The 17,221-nt window shown below is 38.5% G+C and overlaps 1 protein-coding gene across 1 annotated transcript; it reads right to left on the reverse strand.

The window, feature by feature from the left end:
- Positions 1-2,209: 2,209 nt before the first annotated feature.
- On the reverse strand, positions 2,210-4,741 carry LOC137654091 (uncharacterized). The gene is made up of 4 exons (XM_068387732.1): positions 4,559-4,741; positions 3,279-3,752; positions 2,917-3,063; positions 2,210-2,598 (listed from the first exon to the last, which is right to left on the reverse strand). Exons 1-4 carry the CDS (start codon positions 4,739-4,741, stop codon positions 2,566-2,568), a joined length of 837 nt encoding a protein of 278 aa, XP_068243833.1. The 3' UTR covers positions 2,210-2,565.
- Positions 4,742-17,221: the final 12,480 nt, after the last annotated feature.

Below are 17,221 nucleotides of genomic sequence, written 5' to 3' on the forward strand. Positions count from 1 at the left end.
CCTACGTCATGTTGTGGGAAAATTTACTCCATGCTGCCAGACTTACGAGCCCCCAGCTAAACAACACATACCGATAGATTTGCAACGCACATTTTTTTTTTCAATGACACTAGGAAGCCACTGCTAATGCTGGGATCACACCGGGGCAATACGCCCTGGCAATCAGAGGAAATATGGAAAAATCCCAAAAGTTTCAATATCGCAGGTGCTTTCATGCAATATTTAAACCCATATTTATCGAAATACAGGATATCGCAGCATACACGACTCATAAGGCCATCGCTGTATATGTGATCCCATCGCAGTGGGCAAGTTGTGACATCTCAATTGGTCAGGCACTTTGAGATAGTGATCTTTGTGTATGCGATATACATGCGATATGGATCACAGCATGCATGATCCACAGGATTCCCTTGTATAAAATGCCCACTGTGACCCCACAGTGTATTATTAAACAGGGATTTACTACATCTTATCAACAGAGACACCGTTGATGACCCTGAACTATACAGGGCATTCCTGTTCCTCAGTGACCTTGTCCTCATGACTTCAGTGGCAGCCATTAAACTACTGAGGAAAAGAATGTGGAGAAAAAAAAGAGCGTGTGGGTACGACCACATCTACTTCAACGGGAGACCAATAGCCACTTCGGAAACCTGATGCAGGAACTTGAAATGGAAGACCCAGTTTTATACAGAATTTTGATTAGCTAGATGCACCCATGTTTGACGATATTGTGGAGAAAGTCACGCAGTACATCAAAGAGAAGTTGACATTCCTCAGGAAACCCCTAGAACCTGCCCTGAAAGTAGCAGTGACCCTCAAAATGCCACATACTGCATAGGAATAGTGTAATGCGGCCAGGGCATTTCTGGAGAAATGGAACTTTCCCAACACAATAGAGTCCATTGATGGGAAACATTTGAGGATCAAAAATCTAATTGCAGTGGTTCCCGGTGCTTTAATTACAAGAAATACTACTCGATGGTAATTCTTGCTAAAGTGGATGGTGACTACAAGTTTCTGTATATGGAGGTGATGGCTGCAGGACCACAGTCTGATGGGGTCATGTTCACCCAATTAAAGCTGACTGACATGCTGAACAGCAACAAAACCAACCTGCCGCCTCCAGAACCTCTACCAGGTGACAATAGCCATACTCCTATTTCCTATTTCCTGTTGTATGATGATGCTTTCGCCCTCAAGCCCTACACGATGAAGCCGTATCCCATACGAAAACTCACACACGATGAGAGGCTCTACAACTACAGAGTCAGCAGGGCACGAAGAGTTGTGGAGTTTGCTCTTTTGTTATTAAGGCAAATAGGTGAGGTTCTATGTTGTACATTCATATTAAATTGATGTAATTATTAATGCAAAATCTGCCTTTCGTGCATCCAAATACCCTGTTGTGACTGACCTTATACCAAAGCACATAAGATAGTTTAAAGTTATAATCGTTATTTACAATATATCTATTACATATTGTGAATCAAAAATATATCTATTATATATTGTTAATTAAAATATATTTGTTCCAGGTATATTAACTTTATTTTTGTTCTCATTCCATTTGCAGATTTTGCGTGCTGCATACCAGCATACAGCTCAAATACGACAGGGTGGAGGATGTCATCATGGCCTGTTGTGTTCTCCACAATATGTTGAGGGAGGTGGCCGGCTCCCACACAGAAGGAGACCAGGAGGACCCCAGAACCCATGACCTAATACCTGGTTCTTGGAAGGATATTAATGAAATCCCTGATCTCAATGTGAGGCATGGCCACAGGACAACAATCTGTGCCTAAGAACAACATGATCGTTTGAAGGAGTACTGTACAACCTATGGGAGTATCTCATGACAGGAGCATATGATTTAAAGGTAGGTTAAGCAGAGTATTTGAATAGCAAAAGACCAAAAGGTATTTCATTACATAGTCATCCATTTCAATGTCACTTTTCACGTTTCTTGTATCAAACATCTATTACCACACCCTTGGATGTGACCACCACCTCCTTAAGCACCGAATGATTTAATTCTTTATCATATATTAACCTTCAATGTTGACATACCAAAAAAAAGTCATACAGCATATAAGGAAAGAAAACAGAGTAAAAACTATTGTTTGGTTTCAAGTTTTATTACAAAATGACAAAAAAAATTAGAGTATTATTACTACGACTATTTACATCGGTTTCAAGTTTCATTACAAAATGACAAATTTAGAAATGGCAAATAAAAATCCCTGAAAGATATGTACCCAGCCATGTCTGGTAGTGAAGGGAAACGATTGGAAGGGCCAGGTGTCTAGCGAGAGGGTTGAGGTGCTGTTGGTGGTGGAGCCACGCGGTTCCTATCCCGCACTGCTCAATATCAAAATTTAGCCAATGAAACTTGTATACAAGGGTAGAAGTTTCGGCATTGATCTTGCTGGCAAATCATCAGTCAACGCCTTTCAGGAGGTGCGCCAAGGGCTCCGCCACCATCGTCCTTCAAAATTAGAGGTCTATGTCTTTCTTCTCAGGCACAGGCGTCATTTTCAGTTTTAGACGAGCCTCTGTGAACTAGGACACCACTTGCTGATGACAGTTAAAGACCTGCAGGGGGAAAAATAGCATTTAAACATACAATATCTCTATAGTAATCATAGTTGGTTATATGGCAGTTAGGTTAAGTTTAGGTTAGTGGATTCAAGAGTTTGTTCATTGACTATCAATGCCAATTTTGTGAGAATAATAATAATAATAATAATTACTAAAAATAATAATGATAATAATAATAATAATAATAATAATAATAATAATAATGATAATAATAATAATAATAATAGTGATAATAATAATAATAATAATAATAATAATATTAAAATTTGATTATCGTATTTATACCATATGTAATAACTAATATTTTCTTACCTTCTCCAGAATCAGGTCCTCGGTGCAGATGGGAGAGGTCCCGGCGAAAGAGGAAGAGGAGGGGGTTGGAGAGAGGAAATGCCTGCCTACCTCAACCACATCACAAGTGGGTGGAGGCGTGGTAGGCAGACAAGCTGTGGCCGTGCTCTGAAACAACATCCGACAAGTTAATAGAATAATATCATATAGGTTTAACAAGTATGTGTTCTAAATAAAGTACTTAAAGCATGTCATATATGTTTTCATATACAATTCCTATGTAATAGTGTTGTAATTAACTATGTTCAGTAAAAGGAGCAAGTAATACTGGTAGCTAATCATTATAATAACTAAAAGCTGACATACGAAATGAATCCACATACCTCCTTTGGACCCAGGGTCTTGGGCTGCTGTGATCGTTGGATATGCCTCCCTAGGAAAGAGAACAGCGTCAGGATCCACTTGTCTCGCTCTGACTGGATCCGGGGATTGCCATCACCACTCTTGGATTTCGATAGCTTGCCATATCTAGTTCTCCTGCTCCGGATCCACCTTCCCAAATCTTGTGGCGAGACAGGTGGCACCATGCTGTCCCCCTTCTCCTTCTTGACCCTGTCCTTCCTGGGCTTATTCCTATACTCCAAGTCAACCTTGTCGTATAGCAAATTGTGGCCCTCAAGCCCTACTGCCAGGTCTTTCTCCTGGCCCACGGTGAATACAATGAAACTCTGGTGCCTCCTAGTCCCAGTTGACTGCCCTTCTACAGACAAAATAAACTCCTCTGTATCTGACGTCGATAACTTATCGCCCCCCCCCCCCCCCCCTACTCCCCGATGGGCCACATCGTCCACAGGATCCTAGAAAACCAGAATGTGTTATTAGAATAAAAAGTTATAAAGTATTATTTGTTATTTACAGTATAAAATCATAATATATATATATATATATATATATATATATATATATATATATATATATATATATATATATATATATATATATATATAAACAAATATCTATATAAATGTATGTCTATATAAATATATATCTATATGAATATATCTGCATATAAATATATCTTTTTTTATTTTTCATTATAAAAATACACTAAATTTTATTTATTTACTTTCTTTTCATAATTATCCTTCATCAAATACTAATGTGAACTTGAAGCTTTACAAAATAATAATCCAAAGCAATATATTAAAAACTATACAATCTGCAATAAGTTCATATGATTTACATTTTCATCATAAAGTTTATTGTACAAAATACCAATGTTACATTTTCAAGTGATTTTCTGAAAAAATAAAAAGTTTACAATGTTTTTTTTTTCTTTCTATATGATTTCATTAGTACTTACACATGAAAACATTCATCTATGTTATATGAGAAACGTAATCATTTGTAGATACCTTATTCTAATTATTTATGAAAGCATGACTTATAACATTTTGGTTTTTATCATTCTATATATGCAGGCAGAAGGTTTTCATATTGAAAATTACTATTAAAACATAAAAAAATTAGCATAGGCTCCAGGACATGGTACGTTGCGTCATCTTCCGAAAGCTACATCATGGGTGCTTCAAGTGGCTCGACTGCCAGGGGTGGTGGCGTTAGGCACTCAAGACTCCTGTAGTTGGGCTGTCTCTAGACTTGCTGCATCAGGAACCATCACAATCGATGATTCATCCTTAAGGTTCACTTCAGTTGTTGGTGTGGTGTCACTGGCAACTGTTGATGTAGCAACTGTTGATGAAGTTTTTCTTCTGGTTAGCATTGTCCTTCTCTTCTTGTTTCTTTCCGTTGTGCCCTCCATAGGGGTATCTGTCAACACGGACATATACAATGCACAACTGATGATGGCGTAGCGCAGCTCCCAGCTTAAATACCAGCGTTGAACGCATGCCCAGCTATGCATGTTGCCACATCTCCCATAGGAAGATATATAAGATATATAGAGTTGAGAAGTGATTAGGTTGGGAATAATAGCGAAACAGGACACAGATAATATGATGTGTTATCTCCTTGCACGCGTTGTATCGCAGGTAACCGACCATCATCCCACACTAGGTGAATAAAATGGAGCAGGTTTCATTCTGTCCGCCGGTGTTGCAACTCAGTGTGGCAACCCAGGATGTATCGCACACGGGACAATGCTCCTCTAGGTCCGTGGGATTTGGAGCGAAACACACCCGGGATGAGTGGAGATGTGTGTTAATATGCTCAGAATTTTGCTAAAATCAACATCTCACTGCATTGCCATGGCCATATCGCCCAAGTGTGATCCCAGCCTAATACCCCCTTACACGAGCACTTTCCTCGAGATCCGCCGCAATCTGAAGCCTTTCTTAATTACATTTGTGGCAAAGAAGAATGGGTCTACATTGATCGTCTAAAACCTCCTTATCTCCAGCCAGGTGACCTGCTTACAGGACACTTCTCGTAAGACCAGGGCAACTTATTTCACAAGTATGTCTTTTCAGGGGGGGGGAGCCATGTACCGAACGTATTCACACATGTTCGTACACTATAATGGTAATTTCTTTTTCTTGTATATCTCGCTTAAGCCCTCACTGATATTAGAACCTGTTTAAGCTTGCCTTTGCTTGCATAAGTCTGGATGAATTTTTTGACGTTCTTGCTGTGAACCTCTTGTACATAAATTCAAAAAGTTGAAATAAAGTTAGTTGCAGTCCCCTCAGTTCATAGTGACAACCTAAAGGTCAACGCTCATATGACTTAGCCCTTCTTCCTGCAAGGGACAAGCAATGGCTGATGATGATCATGATGGTATATATCTCCCACATACAATAAAGAACAAGTGTATGGCTAGATATATAAGTATATGAATATACAGTATAATAGATTTTTTTCTGGTTACGGTCAGCGATAAGATGTATAACTTCTTCTCTCTCCCCATATGAGGTTCATATATGAGGTTTTACAAATGTTGTGATTATTTTGAAAATGTATTCTATGTAAAACTAAAAACTAAAAGTTAAAAATGTTTCAAATTCCAAAGATCATTTGATCATGTAGAAGATAATGGTTGATTATATAATTATATGCAAAATCAGACACACACATGGGCACACACCACCACAGAGATTAGGGTATCCGTATCGCTCTCTGCTTAACGAGAGCGTATGATTAGAATCTAGTTTAATGTTGAGCGTTGTCCTTTAGAGGGCTATGCTTACAGTTGCAGCTATTATGAACCTGCTGTATTTGTTCTCCCTGTGAACAATGTGGGTTCCATCAAATAATTAGGTCAGGGAGGATTACTGGTCATGGATATCAATATAGTGTTAGTTTATTACCCCAGGATTTCTGTTGACTAACATACGTCTTCGGGGCGTCGTGGTAGTGACCGATATAGTTTTTTTTTTCTTTTCTGTACGATTTATACATTTCATCCAGGTAAACCAACACTATTTTGATATAAGAGACCGGAAACCTTCCCAGACAGAATTATTTGATGGAACCAATATTGTTCAAAGAGAAAGCAACTATAGCATGTTCATAATAGCTGAAGCTGCAAGCTTAGCCCTCCAAAAGCCAACAATCAACACTGAATGGGAAATTATGGGATTCTAATTATACATTCCCTTTAAGCAGCAATCGAAACAAATAATCTCTGTGATGGTCTTGGCCTTGGGTGTTTCTGATATATATATATATATATATATATATATATATATATATATATATATATATATATATATATATATTTGTGTGTGTGTGTGGATGTGCGTATGCAAGTATTTATGTATGTTAATAAGTATGTAATCTGCCAATATCCTTTTCATAATGTAAGGATCTTTGACATTTGGAATATTTTCAACTTTTTATTTTTATTTTCTTATAGAGTATATTTTTTTTTCAAACAATCAATCATAATTTTTGTAGGCGTCATTGCTAGAGTGTGGACGTGTTGTGTCGAGCTCTGCTATACATACCCTGAGTCATGTTTTAGCTTTGTGTTTTTCACTTAGAATATCATTGAAAAGATATTAGTCCGTCTTATGGAAAAACCTAAGTGATAAATGGCTGTACACCATGTCTGCTCCTAACTAGATCTGCTTCAAATGTAATGAAATGGATGGAGATCGTAAAAAATGGATAGTATGTGAATGCAAAAGACTCTACCATAAGAGATGTGTTCATATAGTGACAGCCATCAGTGAGAATGAACGGATTAACCTAGACTGCTTATGCCCACACTGCGTAAGTGAAGCCACACAAAACAATTTAGTAATATCAAAATTAAAGGAAGTGGTAAACATGAGAAATCTGGCCCTGAACGAACAAGGTGCGAAAATAGATGACTTGGAAAACAAACTTGCGAACCTTAGCGCAGACGCAGCAAATTCCACGCAGATCACCGACCTCACTGAGAAAGTTGACATTCTTGCTATGAATATGGAATCAATTAAAGCAACACTTCAAACATTGATAAACCCAAAACCGGAGAAACCGACATTTGCTGACAAAATTAAGGAAAAAATCTGTTGATAATCAAATCAACAAATAAAACAACTAAAATTACTGAAAGAAAAAGTGAGGTTGAACAAGCACTTAAAGACATTCCTATACTTAACACGAGGTCAACTATGAATGGAAATGTTGTTGTAAACTTTGCAAACAATATGATCAGAGAAGAGGCAGCAAACAAAATTCAGACATTGGTGGCTGACACTGAAACGAAAAAATCAGAAAACTAAAACCCAAAATAATGATATACAATGTGTACAATGAGGAAGATAATGTAGTAAATGCTTTGATTCAAAGAAATCGCTGCCTTGACCAAATCCAAAATATAGAAGATAAGTGTAGTCCTAAAGAAAAATGCCTCGGGGGGCACCACCCACCATGTGCTGAAATGTGATCCTGAAGTTCGGAAGGCTATCTATAACATACGTGATAGGTACCACGTGATCACCTGCTACCACTGTCAGAGGTATGGACATTTTGAAAAAGATTGCAAGTCTAAGAATGAAGATAGAGTCTGCGGGAAATGTTCAGGGAGACACTCCACCAGGAAGTGTAATTCGCAAGTGTCAAAGTGTATAAACTGCACAAAGTTAAACAAACCAAGTGGCCACACAGTAAATTCTAGAGACTGCAATGCTTTTAAATTGGAATTGAAAAGACTAGCGGAAAATACTGATCATGGTTACTAGGGATGCATAAACTGTGGCTATGTAAATATACAATCTGTAGGTAATTAGACTGTTCAGATTCGAGAATTAATAAACGAGAAATATTTAGATATACTAGCATTATCTGAAACATGGCTAAATAACTTGGACAAGGCAAAGACCACTGAAATGACACCCCCAACACATGCCTTCTTTCACATACCGAGAGAAGGTAGGTCTGGTGGGGGTGTCGAACTCTTTACTCATAAAAGTTACTCAAACCTCAAAACGTTGAAAAGAATTAGTGTAACAAGCTTTGAATATATAGAAATAAAATTTATGCCAAAAAATGGAAGAATATCCTTTGTAACAATTTACAAATTAGTTATCTGTGGAGACTTCAATTTTTGGATGGATGACGTATCAAATCCCGACGCTTTGGCATTTAGTGAGTTATTAGAATCATATCGACTGATGAATAATGTCGACTGTACAACTACTTTAACTGGGCATACGCTAGACTTAGTTCTAAGTGATGACATGTTGCATCAGATATAAAAGTTGAAGAGAAATGTACTATCTCCCCAATACACAAACTCATTACGTTTAGTCTGCCTCTACAGAAACATGCATTATTAAAGAAAATAAACTTTAGACATAAATCAAATTTTTCTCCTACTGTATTTATTGAAGAAGTTACAAAGGAAATATATGATGCTATCAACATCCCCTGTGATCATGATGACCAAGCTAAGTGTGCTAACTGCCTTATAGAGTGAGTAAAGGTGAATGATACCATGTGCCCACCGATGGAAAAAACTATAACCGTAAAAGACCAATCTCCTTGGTTTGATGGAGAGACTTTGAAAAAAAAAAAGAGGGAAAAAAGACATAAAGAAAGAAAGTGGAACAGGTTAAAAACTGAAAGTACTTGGGTAGAATACAAAACTGTTGCTTGTCAATATAACTACCTACTAAGAAGGAAAAAAAAGTGAATGCTATAAGAGAAAGATTCTCGAAGCAGCAACAGCCATAAATAAGTTATATCGTCTCCTGAATGGTATAATGGGAAATGTAAAAGAAAAGAAGGTACCTGATGGATGCAGTGACCAGGAACTAGCGAATAATTTTTTAGTATTCTTTAAAAACAAAATTGGAAATATAACCAGGTCATTGGTAAATACTCAACATCAAATTAATGATGCACCAGGCACAGAGACAAAATTAATACGATTTAACAACATAACACAAGATGACATCACCAGAATTATCAAGAGAGCAAAGAAAACAAACTGCGCGATCGATCCTATGCCAATATCTGAAGTAATTGGAGAGAGAAACTTTTCTAGTCTAGCCGAAATAATAATGAGAATAGCAAATGCAAGCATTGATGAATGTAAGTTTCCTAAATCTGAGAAAATGGATATAGTCACACCAGTTCTGAAAAATGCACTGGACTACCAGGAATTAAGCTCATATAGACCTATTTTAAATCTATCCTTTATCTCAAAAGTGCTTGAATATATAATTCTTGAACAACTAGTCAGCCACTCAGAAGTAATAGAAGCTTTGCCTGACAACCAATCTGCTTACAGAGAACTATACTCTATGGAGACAGCCATCTGCTCTGCTGTAAATGATATGCTGCAAATGATGGATGAAAAAAAAATGTGGTATCTTAATTCTGCTCGATCCCAGTGCTGCGTTTGATACAGTGGTACATGAACTGCTACTAAGTGATCTACGGTCCATCGGCGTTGAAGATCAAGCCTTCGAATACCTAAAAGACTACTTAGTTGGTAGAAATTACTGTGTACAAATTGGAAAGTCTTATTTATCATATGTACTTGGCCCAATCTTATTCTGCATCTATACTATTGGTCTATCGAAAATACTACAAAGGCATGGCGTAAAGTTTAAACTATTTGCAGATGACACACAATTTTACTTCTTCATAAATGATATAGATGACACTACTGAAACTCTAAACCGAATCCTTGACAGTGTTAGAGAATAGATGACATTTAAACAAATAAAATTAAGTGAGAACAAAACTGAATTCATGGTGGTGGGCACGAGAAACAGCGTGAGAAACTTAGGTGATATTCAAATGAACATAAATAATGACTCGGTGCCGCTATCTAGTAAAGTTCGAGATCTAGGTGTATTTCTTGACTGCATTCTATCTCCATAATGCACAAATAAGTAATGTAATAAAAACTGCTGGTTATCATCTAAGAAATATTGCGTTTATTAAAAGTACCTAAACGAAAATTCTGTAAAGAAACTTGTGATACACTGTGTTATTACCAGGACTGACTATTGCAACTCTATTACAATTTACCAAAAGTGCAACTTAAGAAATTACAAAACATAATAAACAAAGGAGCAAGACTGATAAAAGGTGTCCCACCTAGGGAAAGGATCACCCCTATACTAATTGATTTACACTGGCTGCCGATTAAAGCGAGGATTGAATTTAAAATAAGTACAATAACCCACCAAGTTATCAGAACCGGGCGTCCAAAATACTTAAGAGAATTGCTACATATCGCGCAGCCAACAAATCGTGTCGACACGAGAATAGTTACAGATGGCTTCAAACTGTTGGAACCTAGATATATGTCTACTTTAGGCTCTAGAGACTATATAATAAGCTCCCACGAAACATTCGAATGATTGAAGACATTAAGGCTTCAAGAGGAAACTGAACACTTTCTTATTTCATGAGTCTTTTGACAGTGACGATTTAACAGTAAATGAAGAGTACGAGACATGAAACGTTAAATACTCTGAACGAATAAGGTAAAACGACAGTGGGGGTCCTGTAGAGAGTGGGTATCCCCTGCTGTATGGGACCGGAAAAGCAGCCATCAAAGTAAGTAAAAAGTAAGTAAAGAACCTTATTTATAAAAGGAATCCTAAACTTATGTTAATTAGAAGTCACTTGAAAAAGACTTGGTTTTGTCAAAACAGTTCTGTAGTAAACAGAATAAATAACGAAAGAGAAAAATCATAGTTTCTTTAACAAAATGCGTCTATCAGAAAACTTATAGAATCTTGGAAAAAAACAAGAATTCCTGTAGGAAACATATTGATGACACAATTGCCTTCAATGAAAATTATATTAGAGAGAAGCTGTGTGCCCAAAGCATGCAGTAGTAGTAGGAAATATGCCTGGAGTGCTCACTTTTTGGGGGGCTATTGCCCCAGATGCTTAACTTGGCACGTTTACTCAGTTTGGCACGTTTGTTGAGCTGGTCCCGTTTACTCAGTCCGTCTGGTATGTGTCTGCCGGAGCGACTCAGTTTGGGGATTTAAACGTAAGGTTATGATTACAAACGAACCCAACCCCTAAGGTTATGTTTACCATTAAACCCCCCCCCCCCCCCAAGGTTATGTTCACTAACAACCGCCCCCCCCCCCCTTCCCACACTTTGACTCATTTACTCAGACTGGCACGTTTGCTAAGCTTGGCACGTTTACTCAGTTCGTCTGGTATAGGTCTGTTGGAGCGACATTAAAAGGTAAGGTTATGTGTACTAACAACCCGCCCCTCCCCCCTTTCTTCCACCCCCCCCCCCCTTGCGGGTTGAGCGGGGGGCCGTTTTCTGTGCGTGGTTACCGAGTGCGTTCTCTATCTGGATGACCCATCCCCTAGACAGTGACATTGATCCTACCGACCACACAGTTTTTTTTTTTATTATTATTATTATTATAAGACACGCATTTGTATGCAGACGAGGCCTTCCTCCCCCCTGACCACATTCCTTTCAATTTAAGCCTATGGAAAAGTAACCATCTCTCTGTGCATTTTTTTTTTTAATCCTAAGACACACTCATGTGTGCCAACGTGATGCAATCGAGTTCACACGTCCCCATTCTCTCTCTCTCTCTCTCTCTCTCTCTCTCTCTCTCTCTCTCTCTCTCTCTCTCTCTCTCTCTCTCTCTCTCTCTCAGTCCATTTGTTTTAAGGCCTTTCGCTTACATTAACACATATAGGTAATAATCACTTACATTGACGTATATGGGTAATAAAAAACGTATTACAACTGAGTTTCTTTTATTATACGAAGCATACATCCAAAATAACATTTCGTGAATAAAGACATAGCATTTAGTGGGAAAAAATTCTGACCCTAACATTAGCACGCTTAAAAGCGGTAGGAAAACTTTTATTGATTACCCCCTGACATCACAATATACATTTCGGGTTTGATCGGTGGTTACCATTCCCTGGGTTTCTCCAAACAATAAAATAATTCTATTCTCGTTGACTTTCCTATCAAACGTTAAATGGATTCTCAAATCCCCATTTTCCTCTACTTCGAAGGTATCCATCAATGCCATTTCAGGTTTTAAATTAAACACGATGACTGCCCGACCCCGGTCGTAGCAGTCATAATGAATTAGGTGATCATGAGTTAAGCCTAAAGATTTTAATGTCTCGTAGTAAAGATGAGAATAATTTTCGGGGTATTGACAGTTTATGTCGTACAAAGTGGTACCATTCAGTGTGACCCCCATGTGCTTAAGATTATGACCAAAATAAATGGGATTCCTATTCAGAACACCATTGAATCTTTCCATATTAACTATAGTGAGGTACAACTTTTCTGGTATAACATTATTAAAAGGTAAATCCAACGTTGCCTGCGTTTGATTAGGGTCTAGCGCGTATGTCCTGTAAAGTGTTTTATTAAAGACAGTTTCCACCGTACTGTTGGGATTTGAAAGTGCCTGACGAAGGGCGAGTAAAGCGGGGGCTGTCGTACACCACTGATATCTTCTAACGAATAAGTAGCGAAATGTACGCCAAGATTTCAAGACTACATCACTATTGCGTTGTTTATATCGATAATAACAACAACTAGAGCATCAGTAACAATATCAAAATTTATGGTATTAATGATAACAATAACAATATATCTCATTTTATTCGATTGTAGTGCACGGTTTAATTTATTGATGAGAGAAAAAACAATAAACAATATACATTTACTTTATCCCTTTAAGAAATTGAAGAGTTTAATCTTAATTCCTCGGCAATACAGCTATTCAGCTAATCATATTATTTATAATGTTCCGTTACCGTATAATTTTACGAACTTTCGAATATGAAATGAAAGATATGTGGATGTTTTATGCTATCCGTATCACTAAAGACGTATGTTAAGGCGTATATGAAAATTAGTTCCACATATGTCAACTCTTTACCAACTAATATCCTTCACACACATACACAAGCGCGCGCGCACATACACATACACAAGCGCGCGCGCACACACACACACATACACACTTATTTACTCCTTACTTGTTACAAAATCCAGTATTGCAATCGTGTATGTTATTCCAAAATCAGAGTTTAAGCGAAGAGGAAGTTTCTCCATAATCAGAGTGGATCTGACTTCGTTTTATATTAATGAAAATCGTTTAAGCCAAGAGGAATTAATTGGTAATCTCAGTCTTGTCAGGTGTATGAGGAGAGAGTTGAATATGGAAAGAATTGGTCATTCTTTTCTATACCTCTTTTCGTCTTCCCTTACTGAATTGGCTAAGTTGCTGGGTTCTCCGAAAAACTGCTTACGACCAGGATCCTTCAGTTTGGTAATATGCCTAATTCAAATGGAAAAGTAGATTGTAGTAGTCCTTTTTTGGCCACACAGACTCACCCGGAAATGAAGGTATGGCCGTACACACTCACCCGGAAGTAACTGTATGGCCGTACACACTCACCCAGAAGTAACCGTATGGACGTAGACACTCACCCGGAAAAGATGGTATGGCCGTACACACTCACCCAAGGTCACAGAGGCTTACTGTTGACGGAAGTGTAGTATTTTTAAAGAGTTTTGTTTACAAACATTGCTTTGAAGGACGTTCGTTTCGACAGTAGGTCGGTGTTGATGGAAGTGGAGTATTATTTTTGTTTACAAACATAGAGTTGAAGGTCGTAGGGTTCGTAATGGCATACGTACGGGAACTATTAAAGGGAAATTGTTTACGGAAGTAGAGTATTATTTTAAGTTTTTTGTTTACAAACATTGAGTTGAAGACTGTATTAAAGGGAATTTGTTTACAAAACATTGAGGACGTAACCATTTGTAATTATCAAGCAACTCTTCGTAATGACGTACGTACGTGTTTATACGTGTCCAGGAACTGTGGCACTGTTTAGAAAACCTTGAGAACGTAATCATAGTGTGCTACTATTAAAGGGAATTTGTTTACAAATATTGAGGGTGAAATCGTAGTATAGTGGAATTAAAGATAGTGTGACACTATTTAAGGGTTTTTGTTTACAAAACATTGTTGGTGTTTTTAAAAAAAGAAGAAAAAAACGGGTTTAACTGTTGTCATTAACGTAGTGAGAGCGCGTCTACAGTAATACTGAGTCCGCTTACCACCCGTTACGTTGTCCCACCTGGGCTATTTGTAATGATTAATTATTTGTAATGATAGGGGTAAAACATGCCCAGACAGTCTCTACATCCGAGTCAAAGGGCTAACCCGCGGCCTCCGTTCGCTACCTGTTGATAGGCGTACACCTGTCTCAACCTGCACCTGGCGCGTAATCACGCGTAACCTCGAGCCCCCGTTTCGCACCGGTCAAAGGTTTATCCCGCCCCGGACGGATAATTTCATACTCTACCCGAAGCTGCGTTCCCACCTAGACTATTTGTAATAATTAATTATTTGTAATGATAGGGGTAAAACACGGGCATCCTCTACACCGAGTCAAAGGTTCATCCCTTCAACTTTCGTTCTCCACCCGTAGGTAGGCCTAAGTATCAGTCCCAAGCCTTACCGGACGCCGTGGACAGTAATCGCTACACCGACCCAAGAGCTATTTGTATTGATTAATTATTTGTAATGATAGGGTAAAACACTCACAGTCTCCACATCCGAGTCAAAGGCCTAACCCGTGATAGGGCTAAAGCACCTGTCCCAACTTGCCCCAGACGTGTATTCTTAAACTTTAGGCAAAGCTCTCTCTCTCTCTCTCTCTCTCTCTCTCTCTCTCTACAGAGAAAGTGTAATAAAACACATAGTACTTATTCTACTTGTGTTGGGTATATTTAAACCAAAAGACAGTACGACTTTTTATTAATGAAGTCACTATTACATAATTATCCCCGAATGGGGATTACATAACCCAAAATCAAAAGACAGTAAGACTTTTTATTAATAAAGTCTCTATTACATAATTATCCCCGAATGGGGATTACATAACCCAAAACCAAAGACAGTAAGACTTTTCATTAATGAAGTCACTATTACATAATTATCCCCGAATGGGGATTACATAACCCAAAACCAAAGACAGTAAGACTTTTTATTAATGAAGTCTCTATTACATAATTATCCAAATAAATACAGTTAAAACATAGTTGAAATATTTGTTTTACAATATTTGGAAATCATACTCATCGGGGTCGGGGAAACTGATTCCCCCGAATTTCATTTGAGGGATATTGCTACTCTCACCCCTTTTTTTAAAGGGACGAGTATTTTCCTTGGGGGTTTTGCATACCCCTTTCGATTTTTTCTTCTTCTGACTCTCCTCCTCTGCTTCCATTTCACAGGCTTTCTTCTTCCTACTCTCCCACACCGCTTCCATTTCACAGGCCTTCTTCTTCATGTTCTCCGCCTCCACTTCCATTTCTAAGGCTTTGGCCACCGCTTGGGAATCCGAGAGAGTCTCTCCACGCTCCAGGGTCACGTCCCCGGAACAAGTCGCGTTATCAGCTCCCACCGCACCCATGGAGATATCAACACGCTCCAGGGTCACGTCCCCGGAACAAGTCGCGTTAGCAGCTCCCACCGCACCCATGGAGATATCAACACCCGTTGATGACGGCGTCTCCTCTATCCTCGTTATTAAAAAAACTTCCGCGGGTGTATCATTATGGCGTCCCTCTTCTTCTTCCCGTCTCTTAATTGCTATTGATAAAAATTCTTCATAGAACTGCTCTCGTCGAAGAATTCCTTCGCGAGCATTCTCCAGTAGCTGTATGGTAGACTCGTGATCATTGAAGGTTGTTATGAGTTTCTCGGCGACCGTCGAAGGTAGCATGCTTTGTTGGGGCTTCAACATATAGCTACCCAACTGCCCCACCATCTCCTTGGCAGCACCCCTTCCTTCCTGTATGTGTTCTTGAAGGCCCCTCCTCACCTTCCGGACATTTTCCAGGTTTTGTCGAATTCCTGCTTCATCCAGCAATGGAGTAAACACACCTATGGGAATAAACATTGAAATATAAGTTTCGGAAATATAATCAAGGGTCACACACACACACACACACACATACACACACACAATACGTGGGTAGATAATATAAGAAATGTAGTACTTAATATTTGCTTATTTTAAGGAACTTCTAACTTTCAATGAAAATACTTTGAAAAACTTACACTTTTGGAAGCTGGTAATCTCCTCATCCAGGAGATGGGCGTCGTTCTTGTGTGAATACTCCATGATACCGGTCAAGGGACGAGGTGAGTACACTCATGACGACGAACGCGGCGTTTGCGCCAAAGGCTTAGGTTAGGCCGTATATATAGTATGCGCGCATGCGTAAACGCACACACGCACACCCAGGCCTACAGTTTTAAGGACTCACCCTCCGATACGCCTACGGTTTAAACGTTTACCTCCCGTCACTGCTTCCCTCGGGGAGACCCAACTTCGTCAGTTTGGTGTGTGCGCTTCCTCTGCGTCGTTACACCCAGCAGTCGGCGTTCGTGATTTACACCATGGGAAATTCCTCGGCAGGTATAATATACAGTATCCTTATCAGTGAAATTTCGAAAATATTTATGCTGTGAATATTGTGATTATGTTAAGTGTTGGTGAAATAGCGATTACTTTTGTGATTATGTTAAGTGTCGTGAGATAGTAATTACTTTTCTTTCTTTCTTTTTTAGAGAAACGCTGTACGAAAAGGAAATATGAAAAGAGCGAGTCTCACCTCCCTATCAAAAAAAGAAAGAAACACTATGCAAGTAAGTACTGTTTAATATAAAAATGTAATGTTTAGTACCTTTATCTTCTTTTTTTTTCGAAATATTCAACCCCAGGATTATTGTGAGTTTAGTCTGAAAGGAAGGAGTATAAGTAGAATAAGATCTAGGATAGAGATTCGGTAGTTTCCTTTTGCGTATTGATAATCATT

The sequence above is a fragment of the Palaemon carinicauda genome, chromosome 15, assembly GCF_036898095.1.
Source record: "Palaemon carinicauda isolate YSFRI2023 chromosome 15, ASM3689809v2, whole genome shotgun sequence".
Classification (NCBI taxonomy): domain Eukaryota; kingdom Metazoa; phylum Arthropoda; class Malacostraca; order Decapoda; family Palaemonidae; genus Palaemon; species Palaemon carinicauda.